General features: G+C 47.8%; 1 protein-coding gene across 1 annotated transcript; it reads left to right on the top strand.

Annotated features, from left to right (window-relative positions):
• Positions 1-1,468: 1,468 nt before the first annotated feature.
• RFC5 (replication factor C subunit 5) lies at positions 1,469-16,602 on the top strand. The gene is made up of 10 exons (XM_017887881.1): positions 1,469-1,685; positions 4,157-4,221; positions 4,712-4,848; positions 5,992-6,071; positions 7,693-7,766; positions 10,455-10,614; positions 11,346-11,427; positions 12,781-12,910; positions 13,841-13,918; positions 15,663-16,602. The coding sequence occupies exons 1-10, from the start codon at positions 1,621-1,623 to the stop codon at positions 15,719-15,721; spliced, it is 930 nt and encodes a 309-aa protein (XP_017743370.1). The 5' UTR covers positions 1,469-1,620; the 3' UTR covers positions 15,722-16,602.
• The last annotated feature ends 409 nt before the right edge of the window (positions 16,603-17,011 follow it).

Here is a 17,011-nt window from a genome sequence, read left to right as displayed (position 1 = left end):
TGCTACCTCCTAATCAGAACACTGCTGACCCCAGGCCAGCCTCAAAATTCCTCCCAGGATTTTTGTCTTCCTCATCATGTTAAAAGAAAAAAAAAAAAAAAAAAAAGCCGGGCGCGGTGGCTCACACCTGTAATCCCAGCACTTTGGGAGGCCGAGGGGGGTGGATCACGAGGTCAAGAGATAGAGACCATCCTGGCTAACATGGTGAAACCCCGTCTCTACTAAAAATACAAAAGATTAGCTGTGCATGGTGGCGGGCACCTGTAGTCCCAGCTACTTGGGAGGCTGAGGCAGGAGAATGGTGTGAACCCTGGAGGTGGAGGTTGCAGTGAGCCGAGATCGCGCCGCTGTACTCCAGCCTGGAGCGAGACTCCGTCTCAAAAAAAAAAAAAAAAAAAAAAAAAAAAAAAAGACTTCAGTATGGATGCTTTGCATGCTCATTGCTGGAAAATACAGACCAGGCCAGGCATGGTGGCTCACGCCTGTAATCCCAGCACTTTGGGAGGCTGAGACGGGTGGATCACTTGAGGTCAGTAGTTCGAAACCAGCCTGTCCAACATGGCGAAATCCCGTCTCTACTAAAAATACAAAAATTAGCCAGGCGTGGTGGCACGCACCTGTAATCCCAGCTACTCCGGAGGCTGAGGCAGAGAATCACTTGAACCTGAGAGGCAGAGGTTGCAGTGAGTCAAGATCGTGCCACTGCACTCCAGCTTGGGTGGCAAAGCGAGACTCCAAAAAAAGAAAAGAAAATACAGACCGATAAAAAAGAAGAAAATAAAACCGATCTAGAATTCTCCTCACTTCAGGAAAGAAAACTAAAATGTTGATATCGATTCTCCTCAGTATCTCAGATCACAGGGACCCTTTCCTCTGTGTTCATGAACCAGATCCTTCCAGCGACACAGATTAACTCAACTGGAAGTTTCTGTTTGTTTTTCTCTGGAGATATTTTCTGGAGGTTGGTTATCCAAATTTTGTTGGGTGAGGGACACGGATTCCGGAGATAGGTAGGTTGCAGTTGTGTTTGTTTGGGGTTGTTTTCGTTTCCAAATATTCACCTCCCAGCTTTGGGGCCGAGAGGTATCGCGAGCCTTTTTTCACAAGGGCGTCTATATTCAAGACCCAACCGTGTTACTCCGGGCTGTTTTTTTCCTAGATTTTTTTTTTCTTTTTTTTTCTTTTTTCTTTTTTTTTTTGTAGCCCCGGCAGCTTTTGTTCCTTTGAATGTGTTTGAAGCTTGGCGATGGAGGAATTGGCTTTGGCCCTGAGATCTTAATATGTAATGATGACTGAGGCTGCAGGGGGCCCTGCCTCTCCCGCTTCCCTGCTCTGAAAGCGCCTGGGTAGCTGAGAGCTCGGAGCAGGCTGGAGGGGCGGAGCTTGGAGGGACGCTGGCGGCCCGCGCCTCCCGGTAACCTAGCAACCGGCGCCCTAGCAACGCGAGGGGGACGGGACCGAGGGAGGAAGTCGGAAACTGGTGGCCACAGCTCGCGATAGTTGCTTTTGCGCGCGAACTCTAAGTGCCAGGGTCTCAGGGCCAGGTCGCGGCTGGTCACTGGGCAGGCGCTTGGGTGACGCGACGATCTCAGCTGATCTGGTCACCATCGTCTCCCCGCCATGGAGACCTCAGCGCTCAAGCAGCAGGAGCAGCCCGTGGCGGCCAAGATCAGGAACCTGCCCTGGTAGGAAGAGGCCGAGCGGCGGCTGTGGGCAGAGGGGGCCGGGCGGCCGCGCGGGGAGGAGGTGGCTGGAGTGGGCAGGTGATCGGACCCCAACCCGACCTCTTCCCGTCTTCCCCGGGCCTGCAGCCGGGACCGAGCCGCAAAGGTTTCCCCCGACACCCCCCAGCTCCCCAGACTCGTCCGTTCTGTTTAGGACTTTTGCCAGCTCTCACCCTTTGACGCCCAGCTCCATTTGCCGAAGAAGAAGTCGGCTTTCGCACCTGGTGACAGCACAGGGGTTCGATCCCGCGTCTCCTGACACCTGCAATGGCCTCCATGCCAAAGTGCCCTCTTCCTACTCTTCAAAACCTGCGATGCGACTATTGGTCACATTTTAAACTAGTAATGAGGCTCCCTGGTCAACTTTTATTGGATGGCATATTATTAGATTAGCAAACGCCCTGTTAGATGTTCGATCCTTACAAAGACCGTAAGAGGTAGGCACCGCTTCACATTTTACACAGGAGGAAACTGCATTTTAGAAAGGTTAAATTACTTCCCTATGGTCCAAGGCTAGAACATTGGCTTGGAGGTGAATCTAGGAAGTCTGAATTCAGAGCTTGTACTCTTAACCATCCTACTTCAACAACTATGTTCTAGCAATGCTTTCAAGACTTTGAAGCAATTTGGCTTGGCTTTGGAAAGCTCCAAGTTGTCATTGTCTAGTAACTAGTTCAAAAAAAAATTTTTTTTTGAGGCAGAGTCTCCCTCTGTTGCTGGAGTGCAGTGGCGCGATTCCAGCTCACTGCAACCTCCGCCTCCTGGGTTCAAGCAGTTCCCTACCTCAGCCTCCTGAGTAGCTGGGATTACAGGCGCCCGCCACCACGCCCGGCTAATTTTTGTATTTTTAGTAGAGACGGGGTTTCACCATATTGTCCAGGCTGGTCTTGAACTCCAGACCTCGTGATCCACCCACCTCGGCCTCCCAAAGTGCTGGGATTACAGGCTTGAGCCACCGTGGCCGGCCAATTTGTTTTTATTGTGGTTAAAAAAGCCCAAAAGATTGACAGTTGTAACTATTTCATGTATTTACATATTTATTTTTTTAGAGACAGGGTCTTGCTCTGTCGCCCAGGCTGGAGTGCAGTGGCCTGATCACAGCTCAGTGTAACCTCAAACATTGGGGTTCAAGCCATTCTCCTGCCTCAGCCTCCAAAGAACTGGGACTTTTGGAGGCGAGCTACCAAGCCCATCCTGTAACCGTTTTAAAATGTACAATTCAGCGGCATTAAGTACATTCAGAATGCAGTGGACTGTTGTGGAGTCTTCCCACTATCTAGTTCCAAAATTTCACCACCCCAAATGGAAATCCTGTGCCCATTGACAGTTACTCCCCATTCTCCCCTTCCTCTAGTCCCTGGCAACCACTAATCTACTTTCTGTCTCTATGGATTTGCCTATTCTGGACATTTCATGTGAGTGGAATCCTACACTATGTGACCTTTTGTGTCTGGTTTCTTTCACTCAGCATCATGTTTTCAAGGTTCATGCATGTTGCAGCTTGTATCAGTAGTTCATTTCTTGTTATGGCTGAATCATATTCCATTGTATGGACAGAAGAGGTTTTACCTATCCATTCTTCTGTTGAAGGCTATTTGGGTAGGAGTTCAGTTTCAAATGCACTTTGAAATAGTAGGTGCCCATCAGGTTGAGATTATAGACAAACAGCTGGAAAGATGAAATTAGAACAGAGTTCAACCTCGGCGCTATTGACATTTTGGGCAAGATACTCTGGGTGGGTTTGGGGGAGCTGTACTGTGCACTGTAGCATGTTTAACAGCATTCCTAGAGACTACACACTGAGTGCCATAGGACCTCCGCCCACCTGTGACAACTAAGTATGTTCCCAGATATCATGAGATGTTCCTAGGAGGACAAAATCACCCCTGGTTGAGAACCACTGGTCTGTGTTCAAACTTAAAGTGCTTTGTTTTTCTTGCTTTTTAAATTAGGATATGAAAGGATTCTTTTTTTTTTTTTGATACAGGGTCTCACTCTGTCGCCCAGGCTGGAGTGCTGGAGTGCAGTGGTGCAGTCTCGGTTCACTGCAACCTCCACCTCCTGGGTTCAAGCAATTCTCCCATCTCAGCCTCCTGAGTAGGTGGGACTGTATTGGTATGCCACCATACCCAGCTAATTTTTGTATTTTGGGGTATTTTTTATTGAATGGCATATTATTGGGTTAGCAGACACCCTGTTAGATGTTCGATCCTTACAAAGACCCTAGGAGGTGGGCGTAGAGACAGGGTTTTGCCATGTTGGTCGGTCTAGTTGGTCTTGAACTCCTGACCCCAAATGATCCACCCGCCTCGGCCTCCCAAAGTGGTGGGATTACAGGTGTGAGCCACTGTGCCTGACCTGCAAGGATTCTTTTACACATAAAATATTCTTGCATGTATATATGTCATCATACATACTAAATTGTATTTCAGGGTTGAAAAATACCGGCCACAGACCCTGAATGATCTCATTTCTCATCAGGACATTCTGAGTACCAGTAAGTATCCATGTGTCAGTTGCTCTTGTCCTGGTTGAGGGACCTGTGTAAATTTCTTGGTGATGTCTCTCCTAAGTAATAACTTCAAAGAATCTGATTGAGCTTTGTAGAATGTGGCTTTAAGATCATTCATTCATTTTCTTCAGATAGCTGCAGTCTAGTGGGTAAGTCACAAACATGAGCATAAAATTGCAACACAGTGGAGTAAAAATAGCATTACAGCGAATCATTTAAGTTCACAGATGTTGTCAGCACCCAGAAAGGTGCCTGTAACACAGTAGGCACTCAGTAAATACTTGCTGGCTGGCTGCACTATTGAGTGAATTCCAGTTGCCCCAGGAACGCAGAGACAAGGCCCCTACATCAAGTTGCATCTGCCTCTGATTTGGACATTGCATTGGGTTGAAGAGCTTTCAGCCCAACTCGGGCCCAGGGTGAATGAGGCGGCTCCCAAAGACTGATGGTGCCCTTCTTCCTTCCTGATCCTCAGTTCAGAAGTTTATCAGTGAAGACCGACTGCCACACTTGCTTCTCTATGGTCCCCCAGGGACAGGCAAGACATCTACCATCCTAGCCTGTGCGAAACAGCTGTATAAAGACAAAGAATTTGGCTCCATGGTCTTGGAGGTAAATATGATTGTTCTTACTCTACAAATAACTTAGGACTCCAGTCTCTGAATTTCAGTTCTGCTGGTTTTATTTTACTTTAAAAGTAAGTTGCCCCACGGACAGTTAGGAAAGAAGTAAATTCGAAATAAGATATTTTAATTCCCTTTTTCCTATAATGGTCATTGTAGTCTGGATTAGTGTTAGTCAGCTAGAGGGCAGTTGTAGGGCTAGGCACCTTCTTCTTTGGTGTTGCCAACTTCTACTCAAACCCTCCTTTATGGTTACTTGGTTGCTGCCTGTCTGCCATGGCCCCTCCAGATCAATTCTCCACATCTGTCCACCCTATTCCTGTCTGGAAGGCTGAGCTTTACTGACTATAAGCTTACTTACCCTCTGGCTCCTAGTTGGGTTTGGCCAATAGAGGCCTTGGCAGGGGTAGGGGAAGGAAGTGAGTGATGCCAAGACCCTCCCTGGGGGCTGACAGGCTGGCATCATGGCCCATCTGTAGGGTACATCTCACAGGTGGTACCTTTTGTGCAGCCCTCTCCAGGTGCCTACAGCCACTCCCTTCACGAACCCCTTCAGGCTTAAGGGTCACAGGTATTGCATAGCCCCATGGTTTTCCTATATCGCTCCTTTAAAAAGATCTCCTTGTTTAATTCTCTTCGAATGGCTGCGTTTGAGTATGCCATCTGTATATCGCTGCGACCTTGACTAACATACTTAGATTCAAAAATCTGAATATTGTCTATTGCAAGAAAAGTTTAATTTACTTTTTAGACGCGGGTCTCAGAACTTTGCTGCTTCTATTGTCCTTATTTCAGTTTATTAAGAACTTGGTAACCTTGGGATTGTGGTAGCTGAAATTTGTGTCATTCTGCTCATACCAGAGGTGCTATTCAGTGTAACCATACCAATTAGTCATTTCTCCAGTTTATGTCAGTCATTGCCCTCAAACGGTGGGGGCAATATAGCCATCTTTATTGATTTAGTGAGTTGTGTATAAAACTGATTTTTTATTTTGTGATGATCTCTTAGCCATCATTAGACATAGAGAGCTAACCTGCTGAGCTGGACTGATGAGGAGATACATTAAAACCAAGAACTCACAGATAGCATAGCAACATGCTTTTTGTTTTGGCTTCTGTCTTCCACGTTTAGCTGAACGCTTCAGATGACCGAGGGATAGACATCGTTCGAGGACCAATCCTGAGCTTTGCTAGCACAAGGACAATATTTAAGTAAGAATTATTTGTGTAATTTCGCTCCCTTGATTTTCGTTAGTAAGATGACATGGCCTAATTTTTTAATCCTCTCCTTAGCCAGTTTATATGGGTTGAAAAAAAAAACTGACTTTGTCCAAAGCAACCATGGAAAAGAGATAAAGGAGAGGGATGGTAGTAAGAAGTATTATAATGCAACTGCTAAAATAAAATGTTGTCTACACTTGTATTAGCAAGTTCTTTTTTTTTTTTTTTTTTTTTTTTTGGAGACAGGATTGCCCTCTATCGTACAGGCTGGAGTGCAGTAGCATGATCTCGGCTCACTGCAACCTCCACCTCCTGGGTTCGAGCGATCCTCCAGCCTCAACCTCCTGAGTAGCTGAGACTAGTCGTGAACCATCACGCCCAACTAATTTTTGTATTTTTTAGTAGACATGGGGTTTTGCTATGTTGCATTGGCTGGTCTCAAACTCCTGAGCTCAAGCAGTTTGCCCACTGCAGCTTCCCTGAGTGCTGGGATTACAGACGTGAGCCCAGCCTGTATTACCAAGTTCTTTAGGGAAGCATTCTTCATTTTTAGTTCCTGAGAACTGGTTAGATTACCCTAAGCCTGGATGAGCTAGTTTGAATTTTAAAATAAATTGAGATCAGGAAAGACAACTAGGATGGTGGCTAAAAAAAAAAAAAGAAAGAAAGAAAAAGGGTGAGGGCCAGGCACAGTGGCTCACACCTGTAATCCTAGCACTTTGGGAGGTCTAGGCAGGTGGATCACCTAAGGTCAAGAGTTCAAGACTAGTGTGGCTAACATAGTGAAACCTCGTCTCTACTAAAAATACAAAAATTATCTGGGCATGGTGGTGGGCGCCTGTAATCCCAGCCACTCGGGAGGCTGAGGCAGGAGAATCGCTTGAACCGGGGAGGCAGAGGTTGCAGTGAGCCGAGATTGCGGCACTGCACTCCAGCCTGGACAACAGAGCAAAAACTTCGTCTCAAAAAAAGCGAAAGGGTGAGAGACTCCGGTGTGAGTGAGGGAGATGGGGAAAGCAGTAGCACGGTAGGGTGGTATGTGGGGGAAAGTGAAGATGCCAGAGGACACAGCGCATAGAAGTAGAGAAGTCAGTCCTCCATTCCCACCAAGTGTTGAAGGAGTGATGGGGCACTTCCTCTCTGAGTGACCAAAGATGTCTGTCTTGGCCAAAGTTCTAGAAGAAATAGCCTTTCCGAGACAGGACCCGATGGCACAAATGGGAAGATGTAGGTTTGAGCCCAGATGTTGACGTGAGATTGAAAAAATCTTTTTTTTATTTTTATTTTTTTTTTGAGACGGAGTCTCGCTCTGCCGCCCAGGCTGGAGTGCAGTGGCCGGATCTCAGCTCACTGCAAGCTCCGCCTCCCGGGTTTACGCCATTCTCCTGCCTCAACCTCCCGAGTAGCTGGGGCTACAGGCGCCCGCCACCCTCGCCCGGCTAGTTTTTTGTATTTTTCAGTAGAGACGGGGTTTCACCGTGTTCGCCAGGATGGTCTCGATCTCCTGACCTTGTGATCCACCCGTCTCGGCCTCCCAAAGTGCTGGGATTACAGGCTTGAGCCACCGCGCCCGGCTGAAGAAATCTTTAGACAGCACCATTTGTTTTTCTAGGAAAGGCTTTAAGCTAGTGATCTTGGATGAAGCAGACGCCATGACTCAGGACGCCCAGAATGCCTTGAGAAGAGGTAAGCAGAGGCACTGCGGAGTGTGTGGGCTGGCGCGCGCACTGGAAGGAGAATTAGGAACTTTGTGTTTGTTGCTGTTGTTATTGTTTTTTTGTGTGTGGGGGAGGGGATGGTTTTGAGTCAGAGTCTTGCTCTGTCACCAAGGCTGGAGTGCAGTGGCGTGATCTCGGCTTACTGCAGCCTCTGCCTCCTGGGTTCAAGCGACTCTCCGACCTCAGCCTCTCAAGTAGCTGGGATTACAGGCATTCACCACCACAGCCGGCTGATTTTTATATTTTTAGGAGAGATGGGATTTCACCATGTTGGCCAGGCTGGTCTCGAACTCCTGACTTTGGGTGATCCGCCCACCTCAGCCTCCCAAAGTGCTGGGATTACAGGAGAATTAGGAACTTTGGACGTGAGATATGGCATGACTTGTTTTCAGTTTTCATCTTCTGGCCCAGAGAAATCTCTATGCCTTTCTCTGTGTCTCCTATCTGATGGTACAGGCGAGATACCTCTGTAGTGGGACCTTCCCCTTCAGCAGCCTAAGGACTAAGCCCTGTGGGGACTTTTAAGTCTGGCCGATCACTGGTATTCAACCTCCTTTGACACTGGGTTCAATTTCAGGGTTGAGAATTTATATCTTTCCAGGGGATGGGGTGTGGAAAATCTTTCCTCCCTAAACTATCGGATAGTCCTTTCTGCTAATGGTACCCTTTGAACCACAATAGCTAGGAAAAGAATATCTGAAGTTGAGGTGCTCGGAGAGCTGACATTACTTCACTGCTTGCCAAGTGAATGATTTGGCAGGGGGAGGGAGAGCACCCTGCGATTTGTCTGTCTTCGGGGGCCCAGTGCAGTTCTTTTCTCTTAAAGGACACTTGTCATCTCTCATTAAGATTCCAAGTGAATCAGCTTTGAGAGAAGAACGATCTTTAGGAGTTTGTGGGGAGGGAGTAGATGGCAGCACATGTTTAAGGAAAGGATGGGGAAGGGGAAGAGAAGCGGGTGAGGAGGAGAAGGGGGAGGAGAAAGGGAGGAGGAGGGTAGGGGGAGGTGGAGGAGAAGGGTAGGGGCAGGTGGAGGAGGAGAGGAGGGGAGGAGGAGGAGGTTGAGGAGGAGAAGGTTGAGGAGGAGAAAGGGAGGAGGAGGGTAGGGGCAGGTGGAGGAGAAGGGTAGGGGCAGGTGGAGGAGGAGAGGAGGGGGGGAGGAGAAGGGTGAGGGGGACAGTGAGAATCTCTCTGGTCCTAGAAGCTTGGCAGCCTTTCTTCGGCATCTTGTTCTGCCGAGTGACTGTCATTCTGGGCAGATCCCCATGTAAGAACATTGGGTACCTACAGAATGGAACTGGTGTCATAAGCAACTCTTTGTTCGGGTTATTGCTCCCTTGAGTGCTCTGAGGCCTCCAGACAGTCTCCATGGAAAAGTCTGCAAAAAGCCGTCCCCCTCCCTGCCCATAGAAGATGAAGAATCATCAACCTGCCAAATATAATTTTATGTAAAAGGACAAGAAGAGATCTCATAATCTTAATGGGATTACATGGCAAAAGTGCCAGAATCATGGTAAATGGTAAAAAGGAAGCATTTTGTAAAATCCCACGGAGGCATGTTTACCAGTTTGTGAAAGAGGAGTGGCTAGGCCAGGTGCGGTGGCTCATGCCTGTAATCCCAGCACTTCGGGAGGCTGAGGCGGGGAGATAACTTGAGTTCAGGAGTTTGAGACCAGCCTGGCTAACATGATGAAACCCCGTCTCTGCTAAAAATACAAAAATTGGCCTGGCGCAGTGACTCATGCCTGTAATCCCAGCACTTTGGGAGGCTGAGGCGGGGAGATAACTTGAGTTCAGGAGTTTGAGACCAGCCTGGCTAACATGATGAAACCCCGTCTCTACTAAAAATACAAAAATTGGCCTGGCGCAGTGACTCATGCCTGTAATCCCAGCACTTTGGGAGGCCGAGGTGGGCGAATCATAAGGTCAGGAGATCGAGACCATTCTGGCTAACATGGTGAAACCCCGTCTCTACTAAAAATATAAAAAATTAGCTGGCATGGTGGCACGTGCCTGTGGTCCCAGCTACTCGGGAGGCTGAGGCAGGAGAATCGCTTGAACCCGGGAGGCAGAGGTTGCAGTGAGCTGAGATCACGCCATTGCACTCCAGCCTGGGTGACAGAGCAAGACTCTGTTTCAAAAAAAAAAAAAAAAAAAAAGAGGAGTGACTAATCTCTGATCTGAAGAGGACAGAGCTGCCCTGTCTTGTTGCCGGCTGCATCTTCTTTTGTTTACATTCTTTCTTTTTTGAGACAGAGTCTCACTCTGTTGCCCACGCTGAAGAGCAGTGGAATGATTTTGGGTCACTGCAACCTGCACCTCCTGGATTCTAGCAATTCTCCTGCCTCAGCCTCCCAAGTAGCTGGGATTACAGGCACGTACCACCACACCTGGCTAAATTTTGTATTTTCAATAGAGGTTTTGCCATGCTGGCCAGGCTGGTCTCGAACTCCTGACCTCAAGTGATCCTCCCGCCTCAGCCTCCCAAAGTGCTGGGATTACAGACGTGAGCCACCACGGCCGGCCAACATCCTCACTTGTTTGCAGTCTTGAATCTTTTCCTATACCCTTGTGACAACAGAAAAATTCAAGTTTTCTGGACTCTGAAAAATCAGAATGGACTTTGACATGAGGTGGTTTTATTTTCTCTTACCAGTAATCGAGAAATTCACAGAGAATACCAGATTCTGCCTCATCTGTAACTATCTGTCAAAGATCATCCCTGCCTTGCAGTCCCGCTGCACGAGGTTTCGGTTCGGTCCCCTGACTCCTGAACTCATGGTTCCCCGCCTGGAACATGTCGTGGAAGAAGAGAAGTGAGTATTTTGCGGGTCTTTGGGGATGCAGTGTAGTAGAAACAGGCTTGTGGGATGACTGATGGTTCGTTTGTAGAGGAGAGGATGTTGGAAAACGACTTTGCAGAGTGCCTAGCACAGAGGAGGCACTGGGGAGCGTCTACTGCTATCATTTTCTCTGCTGTCTCAAGGCCATTCCTCATAAAAGTCTTTTGGTGCTTCATTTTTCTTGATTCCATCCTCCTCCCCTGGAAGCTGCCCAGTTTCCTCCTACTCTTCTTTGTCATTGGAAACTGCAGGCTGCTGAGTCCCTTCTGCAAAGATGCTTCCAGCCCTTTTAGACTAGAAGGGAAGGTTCTGAGACATCACATTCTGTGTAATCAGATGCCAAACAAGTAGCCGACCTGAGCAGCTGCTTGTTGTAAAGGAGGAGTTTGGGCTGTGTGATCATGGCTTGTGCCAGGCCTCTGCTCCCCAGAGAGCAGAATTCAAGGCGACTGGCTCCATGGGAGAATGCTTGTTCCTAAATGCAGGCTGTTCTCGGTTTTGGTTGGCTGTGACTACTAATGTGAAGCCCAGGTCCCTAAAAACCAGAGTGAATTCTAGATCATATAGATCAGGAGATTGTTAACTCTGTTCCTCTGTTTCCTTCATTCCTTTAAAGCCTTAATCATTCCAGGCCATCTTGTTCCTTTGGTGAATGCTGGTGCTCTCAGGGGACCTCACAAATCCCTTCTGCTTCTTTCTTTCAGAGTTGATATAAGTGAAGATGGAATGAAAGCACTAGTCACTCTTTCCAGCGGAGACATGCGCAGGGCTCTGAACATTTTGCAGGTATGGTCTCAGCAAATCCTTTTGTTTTTGAGACAGAGTCTTGCTCTGTCACTCAGGCTGGAGTGTAGCAGCACAATCTCAGCTCAGTGCAACCTCTGCCTCCTGGGTTCAAGCGAATCTCCTGCCTCCCGAGCAGCTGGGATTACAGGCGCCTACTACCACGCACTGCTAATTTTTGTATTTTTAGTAGAGATAGTGTTTCGCCATGCTGGCTAGGCTGGTCTCGAACTCCTGACCTCAAGTGATCCGTCCGCCTCGGCTTCCTAAAGTGCTGGGATTACAGGCATGAGCCACCGTGCCCGGCCTGGTCCCAGCAAATCCTGAGTCATTGTTTTGCGATAGTTTTTTAAGAAAGACCTACGCAAAGGCATGATCAATCTGTAAATTTAGAAATCTACAACTGGTAAGACCTTGATCTTACAACCTGCTGGATTCCCCCTCCTCACTTTGTATTTTGATTAATTGAAAAAATCACTTGTTGCAGGGCTGGGTATGGTGGCTCACGCCTGTAACCCCAGCACTTAGGGAGGCCAAGGCAGGTGGATCACCTGAGCCCAGGAGCTGGAGACCAGCCTGGGCAACATGGTGAGACTCTCTCCACTAAAAAAACATGAGCCAGGTGTGGTGGTGCATGCCTGTAGTCCCATCTACTCAGGAGGCTGAGGCAGGAGGGTGACTTGAGCCTAAGAGGTCGAGGCTGCAGTGAGCCGTGATCATGCCACTGTACTCCAGCCTGGGCAACAGAGCAAGACCCTGTCTCAAAAAACAAAGAGCAAAAGAAAATGTTTTAAAAACAAAAGGAGTCATTTGTTGGCAAAGAACGCAAAGGGAGGCCGGGCGCGGTGGCTCAAGCCTGTAATCCCAGCACTTTGGGAGGCTGAGACGGGCGGATCACGAGGTCAGGAGATCGAGACCATCCTGGCTAACACGGTGAAACCCCATCTGTACTAAAAAATACAAAAAAAGTAACCAGGCAAGGTGGCGGGCGCCTGTAGTCCCGGCTACTCGGGAGGCTGAGGCAGGAGAATGGCGTGAACCCGGGAGGCGGAGCTTGCAGTGAGCTGAGATCCCGCCACTGCACTCCAGCCTGGGCGACAGAGCAAGACTCCGTTTCAAAAAAAAAAGAAGGCAAAGGGAGAAAAGGATTTGGCACTGGAATAGCCAACAGGCTGTGGTGTCCTCTGATGAGGTGACTCTTCCCGGTGTAGAACGTGTGGGGTTCTAATTGCCTTGTGCCCATGGAACTTTGCTGCCCACCCGTATTGCTGCCTTGGCAATTTCTTCTTGGCTCCCTGCAGCTTGGTGGCTGCTGTGACAGCCACTGTGATCTCCCCCTTCCCCCTGTCTGCACAGAGCACCAATATGGCCTTTGGGAAGGTGACAGAGGAGACTGTCTACACCTGCACCGGGCACCCACTCAAGTCAGATATCGCCAACATCCTGGACTGGATGTTGAATCAAGATTTCACCACAGCCTACAGAAGTATCCTTTCTCATAACCTCCTGGCCAACGAGACCTGAAGGTGGCCCCAGGAGTTCAGGCTGCAGCCAGCACCCACACCTTGCTGGCAAAGCACAGCCGGCTGCAGGCGACTCTGGTCAGCTTGTTGTGGGAGTGAGACGTCTGTAGGTGGAGTGCGTACTTGTCTTTAGCACTCCAGAGTTCTGCTTGGGGGGCTCTGACCTTCAAGTCAGGGTAAGGCTTGAAGCAGCTTCACTCCCAGATGGGAGAAAAGCTTAGGCCTTGGCATCGAAGATGCAGTAATTTTCAAGTGGTCAGTGATAGTGATAGCTCTTGTGCTGTGAAATTAAAGGCTGGGAATGGTGATATGAAGCCTTTTTGAAAATGCATTTGGGGCTGGGTGTGGTGGCTCATGCCTGTAATCCCAGCACTTTTGGAGGCTGAGGCAGGTAGATCACTTGAGGTCAGGAGTTCGAGACCAGCCTGGCCAACATGGCAAAACATTGTCTCTACTAAAAATACAGAAATTAGCCGGGCGTGGTGGTGGGTGCCTGTAGTTCCAGCTACTTGGGAGGCTGAGGCAGGAGGATTCCTTGAACCCGGGAGGCAGAGGTTGCAGTGAGCCGAGGTCATGCCACTGTACTCCAGCCTGGGCGACAGAGGAAGACTCCATCTCAAAAAAAAAAAGAAAGAAAGAAAAAGAAAATGTAGTTGGCTTTATTCTCTACTAGAAGGAGGTACAACTCTATCTTTCAGAAAGCCCTTACTGAAGATGAAACAAAGAAAAATAAAGAATTGGAGTCCAACACGTGCAGCTTCAAGTTGAAAGAGAAACAGTTGTTGGGATTAAAAGTCCTACTTTAAAAAGTCACTTGCCAGGGTTTGGATTCAAATTTCTCTGCAGTATGTTTGTTCTGGAACTTGTTCCCTTTGCCTTAACTGCTCCTCTAGATATTACAGAGTTGAAAACTCTGAAGGGGTTGGCACTGCATGATATCCTGACAGAGATACACTTGTTTGTGCATAGAGGTAACTGACATTAGCCCCCAGCTGAGAAGCTGTGGAGAAAGGAGCCTGCTTTGGGGTTAAGGATGGTTAGGACAGGAGGCTTCATTCTTGAAGCAAAGAAACGAATGAAGTGTAAATCAGACCCCTTCTTGTTAGCAGTTCTGTCTTGCCACTGTTTAAAATTTTGTTCCAGAGCTGGGTAGGGTGGCTCAAGCCTGTAATCCTAGTACTTTGGGAGGCCAAAGCAGGCAGATCACCTGAGGTCAGGAGTTCAAGACCAGCCTGGGCAACATGGTGAAACCCCATCTCTACTAAAAATATGAAAAATTAGCCGGGTGTGGTGGCACACGCCTGTAATCCCAGCTACTTGGGAGGTTGAGGTGGGAGAATCATTTGAGCCTGGGAGGTGGAGGTTGCAGTGAGCCAAGGTTTGCCACTGCACCCCAGCCTGGGCCACAGAGCTAGAGTTTGTCTCCAAAAACCAAACAAACAAAAAAAAACTGTTCCATAAACCCTCTTTTAATATCTAGAACTGCTGGGGAGAGTGAAAACTCCTGGAGGCTAACTTTATTTCCTGTAGGAGTTTGTATTTTATAGCAGTAAGTAGTATATATTAATTCACATTTCTAAAAAAAAAAAAAAGTCTCTGTCTATCTATATCTATGTATCTATCTAGATATATATTCCCAGAAAAGAAAGAGAAAACATGTAAACATGTAAACCAAAGCAGGCTTAAGAAAAACATCTTAAGTTCCACGCTTGCCTGTACCTTCTACACAGAGAATTGGTTCTCAACCTTGGCAGCAGATAGGGGCACTCCAGACAAATTAAGTCAGCTTCTCGGAGGAGAACCAGGCATCCGTATTCTCTTAAGCTCCCCAGGTGACTTGTGTAGGCTTTCGGAGAAGCTCTTCCCTCCAAAGTGGCCAACTGCGGATGGAGACTTAACTGGGTCAATGAATGTTGGTTCTGCCCAGGCCTTCACAGACCTCTTCCTGGCTGGCCCATGCCATGCCTTCTGCCCAAGGTATGGTTGGCTGAGGCCCTGCTCTGTACCTTGATTGTGGAAGCTGAGCATAAACCAACTTTAAAAAAAATCTGTTGTTTGTGCTTGGTTTTTAAATGGGGACAGGCTGGGTATGATGGCTGACGCCTGTAATCGCAACACTTTGGGAGGTTGAAATGGGCAGATCATTTGAGCCCAGGAGTTCGAGACCAGTCTGGGCAATATGGTGAAACCCCATCTCTACAAAAAATACAAACTAGCCAGGCATGGTGGTGCACATCTGTAGCCTCAGTTACTCAAGAGTCTGAGGTGGAGGATCCCTCAAACCCAGGAGGTCAAGGCTGCAGTGAATCATGATCACACCATGCCACAGCACTCCGGCCTGGGCAACAGAGCAAGACCCCCTCTCAAAATAAAGTAAAATATAGAATAAAACAGCAAGTGGGATCTCAGCATTCAGGTTAACTTGTAGAGCTACCCAGCTGCTAAAACGGTGTGATCTTTGGTGTTCTCAGGATCACTTTGGTATCTGCTCATTTTCCTTTTGACTACCCTATAAAGCAGCACAAAATCGAGTGGGTAAAAAGTATGAAACCAGCACCGTTTTTACTCTTAGAGGTGTGGTATCTAGTGAGCAGGCTGAGGCCTCAGGACTAGTTCAGTATTAAGGATTTGATGTTGAAACTCGTTTGTCCTCTGTGGGTTTTTTGACAGTAGAGAGTGACAGACCTAACTTGTCTGATTTTGTTTTTCCCTCAGTTGACTTTCCATCTTCAGTTCGAATACATTTATTGACCAAAATGGCAGATATTGAGTGAGTACTTCTCCCAGTTTTCATTCCTTTCCTCCTTTTTCTCCCTGTTGTGAGTTATTTTTTTCAACTTTATTGGTTTCAGTTTTTTTTTTTATTTTCCTAAATCATTCACATACAGTAGAATCCAATCTGGTGATATTGAATGGAATGTGGGGAAGGGTGTGAGCTGCTTAAAGAACATGGGGATAAACTCACAGGTCAAGTACAGATCAGTTACATATCTGAGATGAAGGCCTTTCCTTGGACCTCACAGGCTCGGCCCACATTGATTCTGAAAATGCCCTTGTTATTTGGAAGGCCTGCTTCACTTCAACCACCCAGCTGTTATGAAGGCATTTTGGCATACTAAAGCATATTGGGGGGAAAAGTAAACACAAACTCAATTTTCTGCTTTGCCTGGTTCCGTAAACACTGTTATTAGCCCCCAGCGAAGCTGGCAGCTATCATTTAAGTAGACAGCATTGGGTTCAACAGAGACGTCAGCAGAGGCCAACTCTGATTTGTGGCATTGGCTTTCACAGGCACAAATTAGGTCACCTCTCTTCATTGCATTGTGAATATGACGATTTTGCTCTCAGTGGCTGGGCATTTAAAAGGTAGCGAGAGGAACTCCAGTGTCCTGCTTTACTGACTAGACCACAGACCCACCAATGTATCAGCCAAACTTCCCAGTGAAACGGCTTAATTAAGAGGAAGGAAATCTCCGTTTTGTTTCCCTCTTAATGTATTTTGCTGACAAAATAATCCTTCATTACATAAATTTTGTGTATCTGTATAGTTAGGACAAACTTAAGTTCAGAACACCACTGTTGATACCTAATACTTTATTTCTTTTTTTCTTTTTTTGAGACAGAGTCTCGCTCTGTCGCCCAGGCTGGAGTACAGTGACGCAACCTCTGCCTCCCAGGTTCAAGCCATTCTCCTGCCTCAGCCTCCTGAGGAGCTGGGATTACAGGTGTGCACTACCACGCCTGGCTAAATTTTTTTTTTTTTTTTTTTTTTTTTTGGGGGGGGCTCCCTCTTTCCCCGCGCGGGGGGGGCGGGGCCCATCTCAGCTCACTGCAAGCTCTGCCTCCCGGGTTCATGGCGTTCTCCTGACTCAGCCTCCTGAGTAGCTGGGACTACAGGCCCCCGCCACTGCACCCGGCTAATTTTTTGTATGTTTAGTAGAGACGGGGTTTCACCGTGGTCTCGATCTCCTGACCTTGTGATCCGCCCGCCTGGGCCTCCCAAAGTGCTGGGATTACAGGCGTGAGCCACCGCGCCCGGACTATTTTTGTTTTTTGTTTGTTTG

The sequence above is a fragment of the Rhinopithecus bieti genome, unplaced genomic scaffold, assembly GCF_001698545.2.
Source record: "Rhinopithecus bieti isolate Rb0 unplaced genomic scaffold, ASM169854v2 scaffold_17010, whole genome shotgun sequence".
Classification (NCBI taxonomy): domain Eukaryota; kingdom Metazoa; phylum Chordata; class Mammalia; order Primates; family Cercopithecidae; genus Rhinopithecus; species Rhinopithecus bieti.
Note: the sequence above shows the minus strand (reverse complement) of the source record. Positions and strands in the feature narration are given on the sequence as shown.